Below are 25,596 nucleotides of genomic sequence, written 5' to 3'. Positions count from 1 at the left end.
ATGAACAGGGGCTGCACGCTGCCGCCACCACAGGAACCTCCCTGAAGTTACTCACAGGTGGCACCGAGGAAATAAGCAAGAACCTGAAAAGTTGAAGGGAGCAGGTATATAAAAACCAAACACCATCACCAGATTTTAGGAATTTTAGATCTTGCATTAGAAAGCTGCAGCTGCCAGTGCCAATGTCACAGAAGGAAAAGGAGAATCAAACCTATCGACTGCGTTTGGGGTTATTCTATTTACTCCAAAGGCCTCTTGCAATTCTGAGAGAATGAGCTTTTGCTTCCTGCTATCCCAGTCAGCTGGGGACAATGGCTTCGGTGAGGCTGCACTGTCACTGCCCGCTCCTTCTCTGCGAGGAATTTCTCTGTTCAAAATTCTTTGAAAAAGTCAAACCCTTAATGACTGCTGGAGTGCTGGTCTAAGGCTGCAGTTGCAGTTACAAGACAATGTGCTGGAATATTTGTAGCCTTCATTTTCAAAAGACTTGACTAATGATTTTTTAAACTTTATGATTAGCTCCAAAAAACAATGGCAATTTACAATGAAGTTTTGATTTTCTACTCCTGATACCTACAAGTTTTACGGACATTTTCCAGTTTCACTTGCTGATTCCAAGAACACGACACTTAACCACTGTCTTTAAGTTAAATTCCAATTCTTAAATAACAAAACAATGCCAGGAGACAGAATTACAAGGAAACACACCGGCTGTGATGCCAGCAGCTGCCACCGGCAGGCAGGTTCCTGTATGCTGAAGTAATTCTGCTTTAGCGATCACGTTCTTGGTACATTTGTTTTTTCTGGTGTTGGTCTTGGTGCCATTCCTAACCATTCCACTTGAACCAGCTGGTATTTTTAAAAGGCGTTTTATAGCACCTGGAACAATTCCTCCAGAAGTTTTGCCTCAGATAGTAACAACACACGATTACCTTCCATAGACGGAGCAGAGAACAGATTTGCTATGCTACATCAGAAAAAGAACTTTAACAAAAACCACTTCAATCCTCCAGCACCAGACTCTGTGTGAATTGGAGCAGTAAGTCAGACCTCAGCAAGCAGAACTCATCCCCCAGCTGCAGCCTCACCTGCCTCTGATTCCGACCAGGGTGAGGAGTGGAAAAGTAGGGGTAGTTTGCAGTCACCTGCAGCCAAAGAATACCTAAAATAAAGGATATGAGGAATCCAGATTTAGGGTGCCCCTGCTTAGAACGTCCGCTGGCTGCCCCAGAGCTGTATTTGTTGGTTCCCCCACCAAGAGCCTGCTGACACGGCCGCTCCAGGCCAGCAGAGGCATTGTGCAAGTGGGCACCGTAAGGAAGCCGTCTGATCCTGGGGACAGCCAGAGCTCAGCAAGTGACAACAACCGCAGTGACAGGGCAGATGAAAGGTGGTTAGGAAACTTGCTACAGACAGAGGAATCCAGTTCTTACAAGAGTTGTCCTAGACTTTTCAGCTCCTCATTTCCCCTCTCCCGAATTGTCTTACCCAAGGCTGCAGAGCCACGGCCTGGCTCCTTCATGGAAAAGGAGACCCCTGTGCGGGGGCAGTGCTTCATTTCACAACAGCTGACCCAGAAACAAGCGGCTGACACCCTTCCCCACCAACCCCATAGGCACAGACCAACCCATAATTTCCTTGGGGAAGACCTCCAAAGGATTTTGCAAGTGAAAAAACACCGCCCCCTTCATCAAGGCAACACAGCAATGTGCCCGGGCTCATGCAGGAAGCCAGCAGGAGAGCTGACAGCAAGAACCTGGGCACGTATCCCCGTGCTCTCCCCAACAGACATTATCAGCATCACTTCCAAGAGAGCCAGTCGCAGGGGAACCCAAACAGCTGTCCATACAGAAAGATGCTGCAAAGGGACGCCAGGCGCTTTTCTGCAGGGCAGAACCCCTGAGAACCACCTGAGCCCACTCCTGAAGTACCGGGACCCAGGAGGAGCTGGCAGCAGCGAGATGTGCTGCAGGGACGGGGAGGTGGGGGCACATCGGGCAGGCAGCCCTCCCGTGCAGCCCCCCGCAGGTCCCATTGCAGTGTGCAGTGACAGGAGAGGCAGCAGCAGGTCTCAGCGAGGAGCTGGCAGCACAGGCAGCCTCCAGCACCTCAAACCTTTAGCCCCAGCTGGGTGCCTGCCCAGGGCTATTTGCCCTGTGAACTGCTGTAACAGCGGGCAAGAACAGCTTCAAAAATCCTCACTTTCTAGTTACAAGCCAGGAAAAGGATGGGAGAGGCACAAACAATGAGATTCACCCCTCTCACACCTATGGTAAATCGGAACAGCATGTACTCTGGCAGGACACGGGCAGTTTACTATTCCAGTTACTGCTGGTTTATAGAGGGCGTCTGACAACTAATAAAAGTGGAAAGTGTCTCGGGTACTTGACTTAGTCTCTTTACTAGTTTAGCTCTTTCCCAAATGTACTGATTGCCACACACAGATAAGCGTATGTATGCAGCGTTTTTTTGCTGTCGCGGTAGTGCAGCCACAGGAAGATTCGACTGTGCCCTGCACGGGACTGGGCACAGGGGTGTCCAAGAGCAAGGTTTCAAAAGTCACAGCAGAACAAGGCACCCGAGAAGTCCCAGCTCAATACAGCACCAAATTTCCCATTCATTTGTGGATTTTTTAATAGTTTTTTCATACTCACAAACAAAAAGAATAACCATCTAACTGAGAACAGTGCCAAGAAAATAAATGCAGAAAACTATTTTAATTTTCTGTTCTGAAATGTTTTAGGTTCCAAAATTTGCAAAGTCTAAAAGCTGTTTATAAAATACCCTTCCTCTCCTCACCTCCCCAGACTAAATTTTTGGCAGTAAAACATGACCAAAGTCCAGACGAGAGCAGCAAAGGAACCCGATTTTACCCCCTAAACACATCTGATAAAAATAAGCCTGCATCTGCATGTTACATGTGTGCTATCGAACACACAAAAAAAGGTGTTGGTGTGACAAAAACAGGCAGGGGACTTCTGAAAAAAAGCAACAGATTTGGCAGTCACGGCAGCTAAGCACACAGTCACCAGGGGAGATGTGTCAGACTGAAGAGTCCCAAAAGGGGCCACCACAAACGTAGCAATGCTGGGACAACAAGCAATAGCTGTTAAAAAAAACAGAGGCTGTTTTGGACTGTTTTCCCTGGCAAAGACAGCAAAGAGATTTGTGGATCAAGCAAAACACTGATTAGAGCAACCTGAACCAAGTTAAGGAAAGAGGCAAAAATAGGCGTACTGGGAAAAAAATTACTTACCCAAGGCATCGCGTGTTGAAAAGAGGAGAAAATGGTAGAAGCATATAAAGACAGGGAAGAAAGATTTTATTCTCCTCCAAAACAGGAGAGCTTGCACGTAAGGTTTTATAGAGCACAGTTTATACAGCTGGCATTACAGTTTTAGGACCTCTTTGTGTTTTGCCCAGTTTTCTAATTAACAAAAAGCCGTGGAAGTTCTTCAAGTGTACATAGGCTAGACAAGACGTTTTACAAAGATACATCAAGCTTTAATGAATTTTACAAGAAAATGAAACTTTCATTAAATTTAAATAGCTTTCAGTGGGACATATTAATCTCAAAAGAAACAACCTACAAGACTGGTTTCATTCTCAGAACTGAGCCTGATCATGCTTCTTCTACTAATTGATGAGGCTGTCTTCTTGGCTTTGAATAATGACAAACTTGAGCAATGACCACTGCCACCAGGTAAGAGAGCTTCCAATCAGTTGATCTTTGCTGCACCTACCCCCTAATTTTAGATTCAGAATTGATTAAACTCTTACGAAAAAGCCGGTCATCTTGCCGATGTGAAGCATGAACTTCCAGCTGGCAGCAGAACATTTCTGCTTAGAAGTCAGCGCCACTCAGCCTGTTCAAGATAGTCCATTTGGGTAAATTTGGTTGTGGGACATCTTTCCACATTTCTAAAGATGGAAAAATGGAACCAGCTTTTCCTAGAATAAGGCAATTGTTAAAACTTATTCAGATAAAAATCTCTCTTATTTCCAGAAACATTTCCCCAGTCCTTGCACAGTTTGTACAGAATCAAAAAAAAAAAAAAAAAAAAAAAAGGCAGTTCAGCCCTTGAATTGAATCTAGCAGTGGAGACGTTACAGCTAACACTCCAGGCCTCTCATTGCAGCAATGCTGCTGGCCATTCTGCGAGGAACACTTTTTGCAGCTTGCCGGTAGTCCTCTGGTTTTGCCTTCAACAGAGTTACAATATTTTGCAGTGTTCTTGACGGCTGAAGGCCAAGGGCATCCATCACGTTTATTAGATAATCTGTAAGAGTAAGGATAAACATGTATTTGAACCGACAACAGACACTGTGCAAGCAGCACCCAAATACAAGTTGTTGTTCATGACAGCTGGAACTGTCACTGCTAGCTCAAAACCAAGAACTGCAGTGCATTTGGAAGCGGACTGTGCTGACTGACGGGCACCTTTGGCTTCCTGTGCACTAGTTCAGACAGCTGTTGAGTTCAGAAGACTGAGACACATTGTGCCACACTTCAGTATCCGCACACGACAGATCACAACTGCACTTTCAGATGTGAAGAGCTTGCAGCAAAAATTGGAATTTCTGCAGAGGTGAATGGCTGAGGAGGTGGGAGGGGATTCCAGCTCACTGGCTCCAAGCTGGTTGGGGAAGTTAAGGATGAACCGGGGAGAACGTCAAGCAACCAGCTGCTACTCCAGTGGTTTGTTTTTAAGCAATACCACAAAAGATAAGATTGAAGGCTGAGTTCACAAGCATTCAAGCATACTTTCATGTCAGCTGAGGAGATGTTGTCTGTATCTTTAACTTTAAAGCTTGGCCAGGGGGAAATCAGCACCCATGACTTACAGCAGGGAAAAGGGCTAACTTGCATTAACACCAGTTGTAGCAGTTGTGTGGTGGTGGCATTTTCATGAGTTTAGGATAAGAAAAAAGCCATCTCCTCAACATTCTACACGTCACCTTTCCCAACGCCTTCCATCAGTCCTCCCTCAGTCACTCTGCATGACATGGAACAAGGCAGAGGTGAACACGTGCCAACTATCTTCCACTTTGTTCCCGAAAATTTCTCCATGTTGAAAGTATCTTTAGTCATCTAACACCTGCAGAGCAGCAGGGCAGTAAGTTAACCTTCACCGAGGAGCTGATACGATAAGTTTTGTACTGCAGGATGATGGTCAGGTGATCCACAATGACTTTTTAAAAGCCTTTGGCCCATTTTCCCTATTCCAGCTATTATGTGGATGGAGAAAATCAACCAGGTGCTCCCTTTGTAACCTACTGGAGCACTTCCCAGCAGACTCAGAACATGCTGCATACCCCACATATGATATGCTGGCAGTACACAGCACCAATAAGAAGGAAAAGGGCAGTGCCATACATAAAAATTTTCACAGAATTTCACAGAATTTTCACAGAATTTTCTAGGTTGGAAGAGACCTCAAGATCATCGAGTCCAACCTCTGACCTAAAACTAACAGTCCCCACTAAACCATATCCCTAAGCTCTACATCTAAACGTCTTTTGAAGACTTCCAGGGATGGTGACTCCACCACCTCCCTGGGCAGCCCGTTCCAATGCCTCACAACCCTTTCAGTAAAGAAATTCTTCCTAACATCTAACCTAAAACTCCCCTGGCGTAACTTTAGCCCATTCCCCCTCGTCCTATCACCAGGCACATGGGAGAACAGGCCAACCCCCACCTCGCTACAGCCTCCTTTAATGTACTTATACAGAGCAATAAGGTCACCCCTGAGCCTCCTCTTCTCTAGGCTGAACAAGCCCAGCTCCTTCAGCCGCTCCTCGTAGGACTTGCTCTCCAGGCCCCTCACCAGCTTCGTCGCCCTTCTTTGGACGACGAATCTATACGAAGATTACGTATAAGTGTCTTCCTTGCTAAGACTGGCTTGTAAGGAAATCCTGTCAGTTCCGAATGGCCCTGACTTTCACAGTCAGAAGCACAAAGCAGTTAAGAAGTGGGAGTACCTACTACAAAATCATGCTCAGGACTAAAGGAGGAACCCACGTTGCAGTTCCTTTAAATCTAACGCAATGAAAGAGCCCATGTGTTACAGCGACGCTTTTCAGGACAAGGGGTACACTGAGCTTACCAATGTCTGTGGCAAGCTGCTTTGTTGAATGTACTGTGAGCTCTGGTATCTGCAGGATGACTTCACAGTAAGTCTGCATCGTAGCTCTGGCGATGGAGCCCAGCCAGTAGTCAGCCATGTTGTCCAGCTCAGGTAATTCATCTCCTGAACAAAAAATTCTCATTAGCTGTCAGCAGTCTCGCTCACCTTCATTTGCAGGTTTTGTAACAAGACATAATTCATAAATGGTTAACTGTTTCTTCTAGAAGATGTTAATGTATTGATTAGGATTCATCTTATCAGCTGTTTTTGTAGTAATCAAAGCAGCTACATATCTTCTGTGATGTAAAATAACATTTAGCTCAAGACCCAGAACACTTCACCTCCCTCTCTAACTCCTCCAGATTAACAATTTCCAAAGACCTGACCACCTGATCACCAGCCTGGGAGATCAGGCTGGAATCAGAGGCACTGCCAGGCATGGTGTATAGGATCATCTTTGAGGACTGGTTACAAACTACTGCAATTACATGGATTCACACGTTTTTTTCCTCAATGCCTTAGAGTCATTCTGTGCTCATCTTCATCTTGAAAATTAATAAACTATTAAACATGTAAATTCTTTAAGATGACAAAATAATTAACGTTAAAACCTAAACCAAAGAGCATATTCTCAGAAGTCTAGAGAAGATGATAAATACCAAGGCCTACACTTCCTTGACTGTCAGTGGAAACCACCTCTGAAAAGAGATTAACCACAGCAAATGCTGGGGTGCTGCCAACCTGCTGGGAAGTGTTATGTAGCCACTATTAAATGCAAGAGGATTAACGACACAACAGGTAAGAACAGCCATCTGAAGAACAAACATGAGCCAAAACCCAGCTTGCTGCAAGAAATTAATGAAAGACATCCAGAAAGAACTCCTCAGGGCTTCTGAAGTGCGTTCTGAGGAGAAAGTCTTGAATAGGCAACTGCACCATAGCTGTGTCAGCAGCCACCTGCACCACCTGCATTTCCCTCAGTACACGGGTTTTAACCATTCTGCCCAGTATCTCATCGCTGAAGGCTCAGGTGGCGCTGGTAGTAGCAGGGGAGCTCTAATGATTTTTCAGCTAGAGTTAAAACCGTTAAGTTACACGAAGTGGTCAGCATTTCAGAATTGCATTCTTATGAGCAAGATCCTGGCTGCAGAGACAGGACACATAGGTGGACCCTTAAGAAAAGCAATTCCCAAAGATGCAGAACCTGTCCTAAAACAAGACAGACTGCAGACCAGTTGCTGACCATGGGATCCTAACCTTTGGAACAGATAAGCACAGGTTAACATTTCACAGAGGGTATAACAGTAGCTTTTCCTGGATTTACAGAGAACAGAGGCAGAGGAAAAAGTTGTTGACAAGTAAACAGCATTACTACTTTGCTTAAGACCAAATAATTTATTCCTGAGGAAAAGCAGCTCGGCAGCTTCCTTTTTCTAGCAACAGGAAGAAATGTCTCCCCATTTCCAACCTGAACCTCCCCAGTGCAACCTGAGGCCATTCCCTCTGGTCCTATCACTAGTTATCTGCAAGAAGAGGCTGACCCCCAGCTCCCCACACCTCTCTTTCAGGTAGTTGCAGAGAGCCATGAGGTCTCCCCTGAGCCTCTTCTTTTCCAGACCAAACCCCCCAGTTCCCAAAGCTGCTCCTCACAGGACTTGTGTCCCAGGCCCCTCACCAGCTTCGTAGCCCTGCTCTGGACACACTCCAGGGCCTTGATGAGAAGACTGCGGTGACACAGTCACAGATGGTCAGCCAACCTCACAACTCACTGCTTCTAAACAAAGTCACGAGCTTCCTCCTCGCCTGTTCTTTGCTGCTCACTCCTGTGCAGCTCTGATGCATTGTAGCATTCTTAGGAAGTTGCTTTAAATCTCTTCATTGACGTATTGTTGAAAGAAGCTGTCCCAATAAATAAATAAAATTTAAAAAGTGATTCCTTTTCTGTGGAGTAGACTAGAACTGGCCCTGCCACGGAAGCAGCACAAACAAGAGGGGAGGAGTGCAAAGCTGGAGCAGGACTCCCCATCCAGCAAGCTGCGAGGCAGTCCAAGCCTCGCCACGAACCGTGGACGTGATAAGGAGCAGAAGCTATAAAAGCTCAGCTGAGAAGCTATTCAAACATGATCATCAGTCCACAGGAATTTCCTCCCTGCCACCTCCTAGTGCACAAATACAGCTAAACACAAACCGAGCACATTGTAATACTGTCATCAAATAGAAATCAATACTGATGGACACCAAAAACCCAGGAGATTCTTGCTCTGAAAAGCAGTGACTCTGGGAAGCTTTTGTCACCGGGATTTTCACTTTGACACAGGTTCTTAGCACAGGACTGTAGCAAAAAGACTACAGTCCAGTGATGTACAAAAATATGACTAACAGACCATGCTAGGCAATAATCTCATCCCTCTCCACAATAGTGGTAAACCCAAAGTTCGAAAATGGTGTCACATCCTGACATCCCTATTTCCTGAAATACACGAAAATGCCCAAAACAGAGAACAGGCAACAAAAATAACCAGGCACTAAAAAGCAGGTCTTAATGTGAGGCTCAAAGAGCTCAAATTTTATTTATTTATTTTTAATCTCCAAGGGGGTTTAAAATGGCTTGTTTTCATATGAGCCTAAACACAGGTAACTCCAGAAAATAGCTGGGTCTGCGTGTAGCATGTAAGGACTCGGTACACCTGTGTCTCCTCCTCTCCACTTTCAGAGCAAAGGTAGTCCCCTAAGAACTAAATGAAATGCAATAAACTACTCTAAATGCTAGTTTTGAGCTTAATGAGAGATAGTAGAACATCCAGTATCAGTATCACAGAACTGTGCTGTGAATGAGCACCCCAAAAATGATGGCAATGGTAGCTCAACATCCTCAAGGAACAAGAGCGAGCATATCAGATACTCAAGCTGATTGTGAGAAAGCACCTAGGAAATTAGATACTGCTCCAGCTATGAAACAGTAAAAATTCACACCCGGCATCCAATCCACAGTTCTAATGAACAATGAATTTAAATAGACTTTGCTAAAGCGTCTTGTTTGAACAAAACTAAAAAGTAGCTTTGTTGATTATTTAGAGGCTCCTTCTGGATAATACCAAGAGACTCTTGGAAGAAAGAGCATGAACAGGCAGTAGGAAATGCATCTCAAACAGCTCTGCTACCATAATGCAGCGTGCCCTTGTAATGTCAAAATGTGAAAGCTTTCCTCCAGACACATGAGGTCTTTGTTTTCACCCTACCTTGCTCTGGGGGATAAGGCAGTTTTCCAGCATGCAATGCCAGTTCCAGAGAAGGATCCTCTTGAGTGACAAATGGTTCAAGGTGGAGAGGAAGCGACATAATATATTGCCCAATCTAGAATAAAAGCACAAAAAGCTGAGTCACTAAACAAATGCGAAGCAAGTGCTTTGCTAAAGAATTATCAACCACAGCTATCCACACCTGAAAGCGGAAAGCTGAGCTGGACAACGGCTCACTAACCCACAGTAGCTCAGAAACAAACCTCTCTTATAAGTCTCCTGCTTATCATTACACTTTGTACAAGAAATACTTTCTGAGGAAGTCATTGAGCCAGTCATTAAAACAACCACATTAAGAAAAAACTGCACAGAGAACTGTTGCTCTATGCACATTTTTGATAATCTGCAGTGTTCCTGGCAATTTTTTTTTTCTTGATCAGAATCTAAGAGACTGAACCAAACAGAAGCACAGAAGAGGAAACATGGATTCAAGTGGCAACGTAACAATGCGTTATAGAAACGTCTCACTCCCAGGCAGGCTGCATGCCCACAAACTCGCACACATGAGCTACATAACTTCAGACATGCAACAAATACTGCACTGTATATAAAGTGATGATCTCGAGCCACACAGAATATTCTTAGATGCAAGCACAGTTCAGAGTACTGTGCATCCCCATTACGGAGCATAGTCATTAACAGATATTTTCCCAAGCTCACAGCACTTTGTATCCTATTCTACACATCATAGATGCCACATCAATTTGTTTCTGAACTGTAATTTTAGCTTCTTAGTTTTCAGTTTTACTGCATAATGTCGTAGAGTAATTCCAAGACTAACCAAAACTAAGTCTTGACTCAGTCTTGACCCACCTATCGCTCAGCACTTGGATAAAGGGTAGATCTCAAAAGATGTCCGAAAAGACCTGAAAACAAATGCTATCTGAAACTTTCTGAAGTTCCTCTTTGCCTTGGACAGGCAGAAATGTCCTTTGATTCCCCACAGAATCAAGTAACAGCCATGAACACCTCAGTTTTAACTTCCAGTTAAAGTGACGTGAGCATATTCAGCCTCTCACCAATGTGGAGGTCTCTCTTGCTGAACTGTGTTAATAAGAAAGCTATTTAGAAATTCAAAAGCAACCTTCCCTTGAAATTTTACCTGATACACTACCCACGAACTTTCTAAACCTCATAAAAGACCTCAGGTAGCTAAATTCAGAACTACTCACGATTAAATTATACCACAAGTTGTCTGACTACCCACTTCTATGGGCCATAAACCAGGTGAAAACAAAATATTAAAAGCTTTCGGTTGCAGCCTGTCCTTGAAAAATATGTTCCCCATGTGATGTACAGAATGACAGTAACATTAAAAAAAAATTGCTTCTTAAATTATATTTTGTATTAAGAAAGCAAGAGCAGCTAATATTAATATCTGAACTGCAAATGTGGCAGTAACTTGAAACACCAACAAGGAGAATGGAAGAGGAATTTAAATGATGTTCAGCAGCACAGAACTGAGGAGTACCCAGTCAGGAGGAATGAACAGCTCACTCTGCCTTTCCATTCAGGACACCTCAATATCAGAAAGGTTTTGTTGTTATTGCATTAGAAAGAGAAAACAGCAAGTCAAATGGGGATTAGAAGGATAACAGCTCAGGCTGTTTCCAGCACTGAGCTTCTAGTGACTATCTTTGCACGCTCTTACATTGCTGATGTATTCCAGAGGAGTCAGGCTGAAGTTTGGCAAGTCCTCTGTCAGGGTCTCACCAATGCCACCAGAGTTCCAACCCTGTAAGGGGAAAAAAAAAAAAAAAAAAAAAGAAAAGAAAAAAAAGAAAAGAAAGGCAAATCTTATTTATGACTTTCTGGAGCATGACATCCATTAGTATTCTGAGAAGGGGTCACCCGACAACACAAGCTAAGAATACCAAAGGCTTCTCTAGAAAACAGAGGACAGATGGTGAGAAAACTGCTTCCCTTGTCCTCTTTCATCCCCAAAATATACACATCCTTTTTACATAGATCCCTATGGGAAATACTTGCTCTCACAGGTTAGAAAAGCATCGTCTCAAACAAACATCACAGCTTCCAAACATAGCTGTCTGCTGCAAATGCTGTGGAGGAAGGGAAGTAAACTTTTCCACTGAGCACAGTTCAAGGAAGAAAGGTGATACCATAGGGAAATTTTCCGAAAAGGAGAAAGGTAAGCAACACTGAGCTGTACTCCACCCTAAGGTATCCCACGGGTAAACCTTGCAGGTTCAGATCAGATGAATGTACCCATTACTCACCTCCATCTTTGAAACAAGTAAGAGTTGTTGTTTGATGCGAAGAAAAACAGAATCAAAAGCCAGGTGGTGTGCCAGCTGGTTGAGGCGGCTTAGGGCAGATCGAGATGAGGACAACAGGTTGTGGTTACTTGTACCTTTTTCCTTAGGCACACACAAAGGAAAATGTTTACATACAGATGACATTAAACTGACCACAGAAAAGCTATGTTAACATTCTTAAAGAGGTCTTTATTAGGCCATCCTAATAAAAATAGCTTTCCTCTGCCATCGCACAGCCTGCTTCCTTTGGGATGCCCTATTCCAGCTAGATTTTTGAGACAGAAACTGAGCACTGCTTCCTGAAATGTTTAACAAAGAATCAGCATCATGTTCTGGCCATGTGAGGTACTAGTTGAGGCCAAATAGTGAGAAATCTTCAGAGAAGATGGCAAAACTGTCATTATAACATGCACCTGATCAGAATGCCTCTGGAACAGGTACAAAGCTTCACATTGCACTACGTCTGTTCTACACCTTCCCTAGTAGAGATGAAAAAAAATAAACTACAATCCAGTTCCCTCCAATTTTCCTACCTTATTTGGGCAGAGAGGGCAGAAACACAGAAAGTGTATTATATTCTGCCAGGTAAACTCTAAAAGAAACTTTAGAAAATATAATTTAATTGTCTGCAATAAAAGAATTATGAATATGACCATTTACTCAAACGGTGCAAGTAATTTCCTGCATGGAATTGAGCTAAGAGTTTTACATGAAGAGTACATATGAAACTTGACTGTTTAGCAAAGATTTAAAGTCAACATACTTATGGCAGAGCTGCATACGTTGCAGGTAAATCAAGTACAAAAGAAATCAAAACATTTTGAGGAAATAAGAGACAGAATTCATAACCTCGACTTCACTATTATAAATGACTGATGACGGCAAACATAACTTAGATCCACAAGAAGATAACTAGAGTCATTCTACCCTGTTCACAGATGCATGCTTGAATGATCTTGCAGAATTACATTTCAGAATGGATATAGCAGTGGAGTATAACTAGCAAATAAAGTCTTGAGAAGCCAGTATGTGAAGCCCAAAATTTGAGATGGCTTCAGCACTATCACCCCAATGCTTTCTATGACAGAATCTCCCCCGTGTGAATTTACAGGGGCATGTTCACAAAACAGACATGACCTGGCAAAGAGATGAAATGAGCCCAGGCTTTACGTTTGGGCATTTTCTCTCTCAGCAGAGCATAGCCCCTCAAAAGAGATGAAATGTAATTGCACTGCAGGGGGAATCCATGCCTCATCTACCAAATACAGGCCTAACAGCAGCCTGATACAAAGGCAGGTTCTCCAAGGCTCCAAAGCTACCTTTAGGGTGTAAAGTGTTTCCATAAGGCTGGCGTACTCGGATGGATTCTCCTTCAAAAGGTAATTGTATTCCTGCCAGGGATTCTTTACAGAGCTCTTCTTTTCTGTAGAACTGGCATCCTGAAAGCCAGAAAAACTACAAGGGCTGTAGGAGTCCGAGAGATACTTCCCAGCAGTTGACAAAATCCTGAAAACAAGCGTAAAAAGTCACCAACAAAATTCTCCAAAATCAGTACTGTTGTCCTCCTGTTGCTCCAGAGACAACCCATGGCAGCATCTCAAGGTAAGTGAGAGAAAAAATAGCACTCAGAGCTACTGGGGCCTCTGGCTCCATCACCCTGCTGACACAGCCTGTGATTATTGTTCTGCCCCGAGAGGTGATGGGTGGTTCAGCTGCACACCTTCCCTCTCAGAGCTGGAGGGCAGCATCACAGAGCACTTTGCAGCTTCCTACTGAGCAACCTGGAAGCACAATGCCCAGCGAGCCCTCTACAGAGAGAAAAAAATCTTTATGACAAAGCAGTCACATCAAATTCTAAGAACCAACTGGTAGCAAGAACACTGCAAAGGGACCATACAGTTCTAGATACTGGTAGAAATGCTTTGAGAGGAGGTTCTCACAGTTTCCAGGAGGGAAGAGTAGAGCTGTAAGAGTGCACTCCCTTTGTCACAGCAAATAAACCCGCTACAAACTAGTTACCATTGCCCTTGGGGTTTCAGAAACAGTAAATATGGGGCATAAATCTTTGTCTGGTCTGATCACTAGGTAGTTTAGGGTGTGTTTGTGAACAGCTGAAGAGCAGAAGCCAGGCTACTCTTCCCCAAGTTCCTTTACCCTTTGCACTGTAGTGTTTGACAGAACAGACTCACACTTGTCTGCCAGCCTAATTGAAAAGCATTCCTCTTTGAACAAGGTTACTTGTTGATCATAGCATGCAACTGGTCCAATTCACCTTGTAGATCAGCTTACTGCACCTGTAAAACTGTACCCAGGGTACTGCCGACTGCCTTGTGGCTTACCTGTGGCAGTTGGGTATGCATGCATATATTCATATTCTATTCACACACACACATATATACGTACATGTATGAATAGATATTCACACACACGTGTAATACATATTTTATAAATGTATTTTTCAATACAAGGCTAACTCTTCTGGGACACAGAAGAGAGAAGAAATTGAAAACCAGATGCAAGTTTTGAACAGCTGAAGAACTTCTAATGGTTTTTGAGTGTCAACGCTGGGAAAGAGTATCATTGGTGGAAGATGCTAATTACAGCCAGCTCTCACTTCTACTGTGCAAGTAGAAGACTGCATAAATACTATGCTGACTGGGCTCTCAGGAAGTCTGGAAAATGTGGAACAATCCCAGCCTTGTGGGCACTGCAGGCCGCTATGTCTTACACCAAGTACAGCCACTTGAGTCAGAATAAAGTATTTCAACATTCAAGAGGCTGAACACTACCCTGCTCACAAGCAACAAAAGATCTACATGCTGCCCATGCTTTGGGCTCCTCAGGTTACGAGGAATTGATCAGTTAAGGCACACCTAAATGCATGACAGCAAATGATTCATGTCCCATGTCACAAGGGGGGGTAAGAATCTTGCCAATTTGATCTGGTGGAAAATTCCTTCCTGACCACAATGTAGCAGTCCATTTGATGCCCAGCCAGGTGAACAAGACACACCAGCCAGCTGTCCAAGAAAAAAATGATTCTTACGGCTGTCCCAGAGCACAGGACTGAGTGAGACAGTGTGCAATCCATCTCTGATGTTTCAAAAGATGGGATAAAAAATTGCAGTGGCTCTGCTCTTCCATCTGTGGTCTACGAAGTTAAAGCACCTTGGAAAGTTTTTTTTTTTTTTTTTTTTTGACTTGGTACCTATCTTGACAGCTTATGTATTCAGTCCAGTAATGCTTACCTGTTGGCTAGCTGCTGCTCAAAGTCTCCACACTGACGAAGGAGCTCACCACAAGTAGCAATTATTCTGGGAAAGAACAAGATAAAAACATATTTTGTAAAATTTTAGGTGGATAATGCCAGATCCCCAGACAACCCATCTCAGCCAGGTGTCAGTAAGTTAAAAAATGCAATAACCAAACCACAGCCCACAGTGCATACATCTTGTACTATGGCTACTAACTCTACATCTATTTGTTAACACCATCCTGTCCAACACCCTCATCAGCATGCTATTTGCTGTCACCACAGCTAATGCCAGTTCATTGTCACTGGGAACCATTCTAAGATCTGCTGCTATTTCAAGTGATATGACACGTAGTCTTGCTCCAGACAGGGTGGGGGGCCACACTGCACTTATTGTGCCAGCAGCAATCTGAAACCCTGTCACTAATACTAACACTCCCAGCAACACTACAGCGAAGTGGACGTAGCCCTGCGTTCTGCGCTAAGAACTTGTGTAAAATGACCCCAAGTAATTCCCTTCCAACTTTGTTACAAAAATCAGTGCTGGGCCAGGCAAAAAATGCCCTTTACCGAACAGAGTTTTGGAATGCCGTCCAGTCTTCCTGGAAAAGGGAATCTGATGGGATATCATCCAGTTTACATTTCTTTCGTATAGACTGCAATGTGTTTGTAAAGTCAGAAGTATACCTGCAATGGCAAATGGAGAAAAGACAAGCACTAGTGTAAGACAACAGACTGGAGAGCAACTTACTGCATGTCCTTTCATCTGCTCATTAAGCCTTCTGCAATGGCCAAGAACTAAAAATATTAGAAGAGTTCACAAGAGATGCTGTTGTTCCAGCCCAAGCGCATGCATGTGAAGAACTGATCAGGCACTGTCCTCCAAAGCCTGCACTAGAAGTCAGGGAGAAACTTAGCTCATGTGTTTGCTCCTTCAATTTGCTGCATATGGGTTACTAGGAACTTTTCACTCTTATGATAAGGTATGAGTAAGATATTTTTGTTAGCATTGCACTGATCACGTCTCCTAGGAGAGACCAGACAAAGCTTATAAAGCTACTGCTACTCCACCATCACTTGGCCCTTATTCCAGGAACACAGTGACAACAATCTCATGAATTTGTTTTCTCAGCTACTCCCCAGATGAGAATGAGTTTAAGAGGAGAACATTTTGTTTTGTCCCCCCCCAGTCTTATTTTCTTTTCTAAACGATGCCCATAAGCTGGAGGCACGCACACTATGTAATTGCCCATAAAGAAGATGAGATCAGGGAAGGGTGCTTTTCTCTTTCCTCTTCCTCACAGGACAGTGAAGTAAGAGCTCATGAACAGTGCTTTCAATATCAGGAAGGAATAAGGAAGTTAACAGTACTGGAATACCATTTAAGTCTGTCAATGACATTTTAAAGCAAGAACTTAGAGTGAACCTCACTCATTAGGGTATCTTGCACTTACAAGCAGATTCTGAATATGAGGTTGCTTGTCTCAGTAAGCGTGTATTTCCCCACTAGTTCTACTTTCATCAGCCTGATCTACTTTCGTCATATTTTGTTTGTGGAAACATTTCTCCTTCCAAAAGTATTTAATAAAATGAAAATTCAGCCCAACCAGAATGGGAAATGGTTGAGGGAAGTCTTCCCGTTAGCTATAAAATCTTCCATTTTTCCACTAAGAAACAGTGACTGCCTGAATCATAGAAGAGGTAGAAGGGGATGCCAGGTGATTCACATTAAGTTTATAGATACTTTCAGCGCTCAATCATTTTTCATAAACTACAAAGTCCTTGGCCACAAGCTGAATACTTCCTACTCCCTTAGGTTATACACAGTAGTGCAAATAAAAGCACCTTACTTTGTGAAGAGAGCTTTCAGGGCCTTAAGGAGCCCACATACTCCCAGTCCATCGGTGAGCTTAACGCAGTTGTCGATGGCTCCAGAAGCCAGAATGAAGAGTTTGTTGACGGAATGGTTCAGTTCCTGGACACAGTCAATTACTTCCCAATGCTCCTAAATAACAATAAAAAAAAAAAAGAAAAAGGTTGAAACTAACTCTGTAAATTCTATGGAACCTGCGGCTGTCTCTTGGCTGACTTCACAGATCTACACAGTGCCTGCTACTGGGTGAAAGAGCAGAAGAAAGGAGTTACCTATGACCTGAGAGGGATGTTGAACTTTATTTCTTAAGCAAAATTTACTCAACCATATCTAAACATACAGCAAACAGAAAATAGTACCAAAACTTTACAGGAGGAAAGAGAGCAGTAACCCTCACAAAGACTCTCGTATTTAGTAGAAGTTTTAAGCCTCTCCCCGCATAGATGAACAAAGGCTGCTGAATTACCAAGGGCACTGCACTGATCTGAATGAGGAGATTCTCTTCTTCCAGGTCTCCGTACTTGAGTTGATAGGGTTTGTACGGATCATACACAGCTTCTGCTAGTTCCATCACTTTTACCAGGTTCTGCTCCTCTACAAAGAATCAGATATTTAGTCTACAAGTAAATGCATGTGATACTAAAAACTTTATTCCAAGCAACATGCATGAGTTCTTCAATTAGAGCACGCTCCCTGTGTAGGCTTGCGATGTTGCACAACAGCTTTAAGTCTCAACTACATAGATCTATTTATTTTTAAAAAGGTTAATATCTCTACCTGCTTCTTAAAACCAAGATATTCTACCTCAACGGGTACCTCAAGAAAATAACTAACTGCTCCAAAACAGGCTGTGTGACAACAATCTATTAAACATTTCAATTTGCAGTAGAAGCTAAGTATTGAAACCGTTTGAGAAGTGAAACACAAAGCTGCCACAATTCAAACCAGGGGCAATTCTCATTTACCAGAAAGCCTGTTTCAGACTTGAAATAATTTGACAGTAACTTGATTCACTGAAGACTACCACTTCATGGTGTTCACCAACCAGAGCTGAACGGGAACCCTGAACTTAGCATCCCAGTGACATTCTGTTGGGTTTGGTGCAGCTACCTGTTCAAACAAAAAACAGGTCAAAAATGATTGTTTCTCAAATCAGATCAGGACACTAGGTGTTAACTGGAAGCTTTAACAAACCTGAACTAGTACCAAACCAGAACTACTTTGAATCCTGGTTATAACCAAAAACTTTTACACCCTACAGACAGGCGATCCATGGAGCAGGTTGTCCAAAGTAGTATCCACGCTCCACTCTCAGGATCAGTCTGGACAGTAACCTGAGTTACATGGTTTGAGCTGCTAGCGGACCTTGATTTGAGCAGGAGATTGGACTAGATCATCTCCAGAGGTCCCTTCCGACCTGAATTGTGCTGTGACTCATAACTGAACCCTCCCGTCACACACACATCGAGTAGGAACTGGTTTGACCCTGTTTTGCTGAGTCACCTGGCCTCTCCATTCTTGAGATACTTCTGTCCCAAACACCTCATCCTGCAGCACAAGAGATGGAAATACAGAACGCAACCTTTTTTTTTTTTTCTTTTGTAAACACTCAGGTGAAACAGTTAAGCGGTTTTTCATCACCTTTTAGACTTTGACATCATTATTTCAATTTTTTTAATCTTTTCTAATATGACCCACAAATTAAGCCAAGCCAAAAATAGAAAATGACTGACAAGAGTACACAATCATGAAAGCAATAAAAACAGACAGAATGACAGTCGTGTCCCCTGAAATTGCCCAGTAATCGTAATTTACGTGATCAAGTAAGAATCTGGGTTTAAGTAGCTCAAGACAATGTTACAATGAAGCAAAACAGGAAACACAGTATTAGAAATGCTCCATTAGCTTTAAGTTAGGATTTTCCCATACCTAGTTTTTGAAGGAGCCCCACCAGATTAATATAAGACTATAAAGAGCCTACACTTCAGGTTAGGTATAAACCTATGTAAACACAGCACCTCACCACTTTGCAGTTCATTGGAATTATTCACCAAGTCATGACCAAAACGAGATGACAAACATCACAGGATAAGGAAAACATAGGTCAGATTTTGAATCAAATGCCAAGGATGCTGCTAAGGAATAAGCTACAAACCATTCAGAATAATATTTGGTCCGGCACTATCAATTAATTAAACCATAATCCAGTATCAACATAAAAACTGCAAATTAAATTTAAAAATCCAATGGAAGTAGCTTTCTAACAGGTTCTCTCTTGTTTATTAAGGTGTTACTTAATTCCAGGAAACTCCTCAACTTTTATTCTTTGTCATCTTTCACAACATGTTTCACAGAAGAGGTAATGCCTCCTTCCATGTAAAACTAAACAAAATCTCAGAATGGAATTGTACAGAGCTGTCAACAGGTGTTAACTTGGTGCAAGAACCTACTCAGGTTTGGCAGCATGGCTACTTCCAGCCCTTTTGCAAAGTGGATGGTGGCATCATAGAGCTCCAGCAGCTTATTGAGCTTGGTTTCTTGGCCTGTTCTTTCCATGGCAGTGCCAAGGCAGACGGGGATGGAAGGCACCAACGCTCCCAGAGTCTGAATCAACAACACAGTCACAATTTCATGGGGTTTCTTGAAAACCTGTGGTAACAGAAAAGCTATTAGCAAAAGCGCGTTATCTCACAGGAACACAGCAGGAAGCAGCAGATAGCTTCGAGACAGAGCCCCACGATGCACAAACCACACGTCACTGTCTCAGCAGACACCGACAAACCGCGTGGGTTCTGACAGCTGAGCGGCTGGCACCTTCCCCCCCAACACGTGCTGCTGCCCGCCCAGCAGAAGCAGCCTTTGCACAAGCAGCACTGCGCTTCCCGTGGCAGTCACGGCCAAGGTAGTCTCCTTTATTTATGCCCTTGCCACAAAGACCTGGGCTCCTGAAACAGGGACAGAAGAGGCAGAACAGATGGGTTTGCAGATGCTGTCAGCAGAGAGGCAGGCTGCCACAACCAGGGAGTAAAGAGCCGAAAGAGAAGCCAGGAGCAGCCGAGCCGGACTTCTCCATGCCCTGCACAGAAAAAGGTCTGCTAAGACTACAAGAACCTCACTGATCTAGCACATAGGTCAGCCCCGTTACCAAAGCCTAGGTCTACAGATACTGCACTGAAACCGCACTTCGAATGCAGAAGCCGAAAAACTAAAGATAGGTCAAAAACTGAATTCAGCAGAACACAGGCACTGCAGACACCGGAATATCCAGCTGGCAGAAAATGGTATTTGAAAACAGTGCACTCGGTTTACACAGGTGTGTGGGGAAAAAAATACACACATGGGTAAGCTATGAAGCAACAGTACTACATCATGAGCCAATTTAGTGGTCAGATAAGAAGTCAGCACTGGAAAGGCTAGGAAGACTGTAATCGGCTGGGAGCTTTATTTATTTACATCCACCAACCTCAACTCTACAAGTGTAACATGCATTACAGCCTTTTATCTTGACTCTCATCACCTATTCTCTCTCAGTTGCTCTGAAAGCTGGGATCACCACTAGTCTGCTGCAGCAAGGTTGCCGGAGATACTGAGAAGTGTGAAAAGGGCCCAACAGCTCTTCAGGAAGCAGAAACAAACACAGAGTAAGGGACACAAACTTTCTCCCATGTGCCATTTCTCTCTTTCTATCCCTAGTTTAAAAAATATCTGCTAAAATGCAAGGTGACATCTGACCTGTAATTCACATCAAGTCATTAGGCAGAAAAAATACACTCCAAAGTAACACTGAGCTCCTTTGCAGGACAAGGCCTAGCACCTGGACCAGGCTTCATTACACGAAGATAACAATCTCATACCCTTCATGGATGAAAAACTCTTACAGGCGCAACAATACCAACTTACTTCTTCATTTCACTAAAGAAGGACAATAACTTTTTGGATCCCACATCATTCTTCGCAGGAAAAACAAGCTCACAGGCTTCAAGGGGTGACAGCAGAAAGCCCCCAGATAGCCCACGCTGAGTGACATGAGTCAGTCCAATATGACCTTGAGGGCCTCCTCCATGCCAAGCGATAAATCAATGCAGGCATTTCAAATGTCTTGCAACAGAACACATTTGCAACACCAACAAATTCAATTTAACTTAAGATATAGATGAAAGTGATAGAACAGCTTTAACGTCAATAACACGGCAACCTTGCTCTTGGTGTAACACCAGAAATCAAATCTTGTCTGCAAGTTAGATGGGAGACTGAAAGCTGCAAGCCCTGCCTTGCACTGACAGGACACAGAGCGTAACTCAGATCGAGCCCCAGGAAACCGCTCTGAGCTTTCTGAGAACTGGGAGCGTGCTCACTCTTGTTCTCTCCCGCACGCTGCACCGATACGAAGCAGTGACTGCACCTGTGTTGCCCACTGAAGTTGCGCGTGCCAGGTCCCCAGGAGTGTGTCATACAGTTCAGTCAATTGGCGATTTAAGCTCAAGTCACTTTGGCAAAGATCCTGCCACACGGCCACCAGCTGCACCTGCAGGGGTAAGGAGAACCGTCCTGAGAGGAGAACTGACAGCTCACACAGCTCCATCTTGTTATTTTGAACCAAGAACTTCCCACGCAATGCACTTGTGCTAAAATACAATGCCCACCCCGACTCTCCTCTCCTGATTTCAACGTAACACTTTTCGATAATTCAGCACCACCAAAAGGAAACAACTTTCAGCATGAAGCTAGAGGATTCTTAGTTGATTCAAAGTTTTAATTAACGTTGGTATTTGACTCATAAAATGAGACTGTAACTGATATCCCCACATAATAGTTGAAATACTTGGCAAGCCCTAGCCTTGAACTTAATCCTCAAAAGTCACAGTCATGAGAGAACTTTTGAGGATCAGGTTATGGCTACAGAACTGTCTGGAATTCCAACTTTTAATCTTACCTGAAAAGAGTTTACAGAAGTCAGCAGCTGGCAAACTGCAGCAATAAAGTTATTGCTGACATAGCCACATCCAAGAAAAGCAAAACAAGAACAACTACAAGGCACAGAGATAACTCAAGCAGAACACACATATCCTATGTCTATTTTGAAAAGGAACACAAAGCCCTCAATGGAGAATTACTCTCAAAACATGAGGAGTAACCAAAGCTGTTAGGAGCCAGGAAGAAAAGTCAGGGACAGGCAAAGAAGAGGTTCCATTCTTCTTGGACCAGAAGCACATCTGCGGTGTAGTAGCGCCACCTATGGCCTAAACCAAGCAAGAATTCAAATGTTCACTCCTCCACATTAAAATATTATCAAAATACTTACTTTGTGACACTTATAATAATAAGCAAGAAGCTGAGGCATCCGATCAATTTCAGTGAAGACTTTCACAAACATTTTTGCCTGATCTAATTAAAACAAAATAATAGTCAGTTAACGATCAGTCTCAAAGCAGACGGAGGGACGTTACACTAAAGAATATATCCCCGACTGAGCAACAGAATTCTTAAGTGAAGATGCACAATGGCTGAAAGACACACTCTCATCTTCCATTTGCTCATCTTCTCAAACAGAAGCAGAATTGTCTAAAACCCATATGCAGACAAGAACACACAGCAGACATGATGAATGGATTTAACATCTGAATCAGCGAACGCTTCTAGGATTAAGACAGATAAAGCCAGAACACATTCTAGAAGGAAAACATTGTTTTCCAGAAACAAGCTGCTATCTACAAAACAAGAAAATACCTTACAAAGTCTTCAGTTTTGCTTTCACCACTCCTCAAACTGATCCCTACATTAGCTGCCTCAAGACCAACTAATAACACAGTTAGCTCTTACACACAGCCTCTCAGTTCATGTTCCTCAGAAGCCTGCTTTGTACCATACGGGTAATGACTTCAGTTCTGTCCACAAAATACATCTGGGCTTAGAGAAATTAGTAATGAGACAGGACCCAGAGGGCAGACCAACTAGAACGCTGTTACTTACAAACCCTGGGGCTGTGTCTGTGGACTTGTGTTATCTTCATAGCAGTGGGACTCCAGGAAGAAACATGACTTCACAAAAAGAGAGAAATTCTCTTCAATGTGAAAAAAGCATGTCCCCAAATGCCCCAAAGAGACTTTAAAAAGACAATACAAACAGCACGGAAACTGCATTGTTCTGAATAGCATGCCCAAGAAAAGGCCCTTGTACCAGTGCAGCTGCTGCCAGCCACTTTCTTGCACCAACGCTTTCTTTGGCGGAAAAGCCAGAATCAGCACGGGAGAGAGGAGATCTCTGCAAAGGATTAAGTCTCATTCATTAGAAGCATGGCAAGTGGAGCTATGAACACTAACTGCTTCTTCCCTCCTCTTCCTCTGGCTGTCTGCAGTCACACACTGCAGCGCCCTGCCTTTACTCAGGTGAGGACGCCAGGCAGTGCTGTGCAGTGCAACACCACAGCCCCAGACCTGCAGCAGCACCTCCATGTGGACGTAGCGGAGAGGCAGCAACCAGAACAAGTATTTTTCAGAAGTGCTGTGACAGTAGGAGAGGAAAGGAGAACAAAGAACAGTCCAAAAACATAAAATCATTATCTACATAAAGGAGAAATATTATAGAACAACTTTTAAGAGGCAGCAAGGAATCAGAATGTTCCCAAACAAGTGTCCATCTTGGTTATAACACTCAATTCTCCCAAATAAGCCCAGTAGTACTGTGGTAACACAAAACCAGAGGCCTTCTGCCAATTTGAGTAGCATTTCCCATTTAGAGGGCATCCACAGCATAACTAAATTATGCCAGCAGGGTAGCCCTGCCTCAACACCTCCATTTCGCACATCTGCATGACCTTTAAAAGCAGATAAACTAATCCAGACTGCAAAGGTGCACTTGACACACAGGCAAGTGCAGAGCACATAACATTTCATTGCGCCCAGCTCCACCAGAGAAAGCAGGTAACACAGAGACAGAAGCCTTCAGGACACATACTGCACACCCAAATAACATTGTACTTTTTGAAAACAGATAAAGTCTGCACCGACAGTAAATGACACCAAGCCTTACTGACCTACAGACTGAGAGTTAAAAGCAGCAACAATCTGAGGGCTGGCCATGGCCTCCAGTCGGTTCTTCAGAGCCTCAAGATGCACGCACTTCTCAGAGTAATCCGGCGTATCCACAAGCATAGCCAGGCTGCTCTGCATACTTGTTAGCTTGGCCGAAATTGCAGACACGTCCTGCCACAAGGAAAAGGTAACGAGCTTACTTCCAGAACCTGCTTTTAAATGCAGTTTGCCTGGGAAGCTGAAGGCACAAAGACCAAACAGAACAATGTGGTACCTACCTGTGTTTTAAGAGTCTCTTCAATGTCTGCACTTAACGTGCTCCATTTGTCTGCTTCCTGAAGTGACTCGGCAGCCAGCTGCATTCTAGATTTCACTCGGTCAATCTCTACCAGGACCTGAAGGAAAATAAACAAACAAAACAAAAAACATTACCCATCGAAAGAGGGACTGCCATAGTTACTTACATTACGGGTGTTATTTTTAGTTTAGATTTTAAAAACTGGGTAAAAAGAGTATGTCTGTTACAAAGAGAAAGGAGCTGACTGAAAGAGCTAGAGATGTTAAAACAACTTTGAAAATCAAAGAACAAAAGGTTAGTTTGAACACTCGAGCTGTACTCTTGGTATCCACTTGGCCTGGGTAACACTACGTACCCCAGTTACCAACAGGCAGAAACCCTGACAATCGGCACTACCAGCCAGGTGACAGCTCCTCTGACTGCAGAGCTCGTTCCTTCGCTAACAGCTAAACACGACCAGCTTTCGTGCAGGAGTGCAGCCTGCACCAGCCCACGTCCTGCCCCCTTTCTGCCCTAACGCTAACAGTGTCGCTGTGCATCCTTACTTCACCAGGCTGCTGAACGTGACCAAGCCCACCAATGTCAGCATTTCGTGTTACCGATGAGTGCTAAGGAAGGCGAGAACCTGCCTGCATGGACTGAGCCGTGTCTTCTTCGAACTTCTTGATATCTTCTTTAACGAGGACCATCTGCTCCTTCAGGAAGGTCGCCTCCTGCTTCAGCACCTCCAGCTCCCGGAGCACCCGCGGCATGTTCTGGAGGGCCTGGTGGCTCGTTTCTGCAGGGGCACAGAGCGGGACAGTGAGGCGACCACAGCAACAACCCTTGTGTGACAGCAGCAGCATTTCAGTAGCCACGGCACTTAAAAAGCAAATAACAGAACTCGGTATGGGTGAAACTTCAACGTGAACTTTAAGGTGCTCGTTTAACAGACCGAGGCCTGCGCTTCCTCAGGGCTTCAGCCCCCCGGCCGTGCCGTGCCGGTGGCCGTGCCGGTGGCCGTGCCGTACCCTGCAGCACGTTGTTGACCTCCTGGATCAGGACCTGCAGCTTCAGCACCAGCGTGGCCGCGTGCGCGTCCGCCTGCGCGGGGCCGTCCTGCTGGGCGCGGAAGGCGGCGTTCACCCAGCTCTTCACATCGAAGTCGGCGGCCGCGAACCGCGAGATGTCCATGGCCACCGCCACCGGCACCGGGCCCCGCCGACCGACACGGACCCGGACCCGGACCCGGAACCGCTCCCGGGCTCCTCCCGGCCGCCGTACGGCACCGGGCGGGCACCGCGCGGACACCGCCCGCCCCGCACCGCCCCCGCCGGGCGGAGCCTGCCCGGGACTGGATGACGGGGAGGACCCCCGGTGCCCCCACAGCGCCGATCGTCCCCGCACGGTGTTCCCGCAGGGCCGGTGGCCGCCCCCCGGCTCCCCCCGGTTGTGCTCC

The 25,596-nt window shown here is 44.4% G+C and overlaps 1 protein-coding gene across 1 annotated transcript; it reads right to left on the bottom strand.

The window, feature by feature from the left end:
• Nucleotides 1–3,301: 3,301 nt before the first annotated feature.
• COG7 (component of oligomeric golgi complex 7) lies at nucleotides 3,302–25,470 on the bottom strand. The gene is made up of 17 exons (XM_068699760.1): nucleotides 25,169–25,470; nucleotides 24,788–24,936; nucleotides 24,139–24,255; nucleotides 23,863–24,031; nucleotides 22,132–22,214; nucleotides 21,232–21,354; nucleotides 19,280–19,478; nucleotides 17,296–17,423; nucleotides 16,807–16,961; nucleotides 15,527–15,643; nucleotides 14,952–15,017; nucleotides 13,023–13,209; nucleotides 11,665–11,805; nucleotides 11,079–11,162; nucleotides 9,368–9,482; nucleotides 6,108–6,251; nucleotides 3,302–4,280 (listed from the first exon to the last, which is right to left on the bottom strand). Exons 1-17 carry the CDS (start codon nucleotides 25,329–25,331, stop codon nucleotides 4,114–4,116), a joined length of 2,307 nt encoding a protein of 768 aa, XP_068555861.1. The 5' UTR covers nucleotides 25,332–25,470; the 3' UTR covers nucleotides 3,302–4,113.
• Between the last annotated feature and the right edge of the window lie 126 nt (nucleotides 25,471–25,596).

This window comes from Anas acuta, chromosome 15, assembly GCF_963932015.1.
Source record: "Anas acuta chromosome 15, bAnaAcu1.1, whole genome shotgun sequence".
Lineage (NCBI taxonomy): Eukaryota > Metazoa > Chordata > Aves > Anseriformes > Anatidae > Anas > Anas acuta.
Note: the sequence above shows the minus strand (reverse complement) of the source record. Positions and strands in the feature narration are given on the sequence as shown.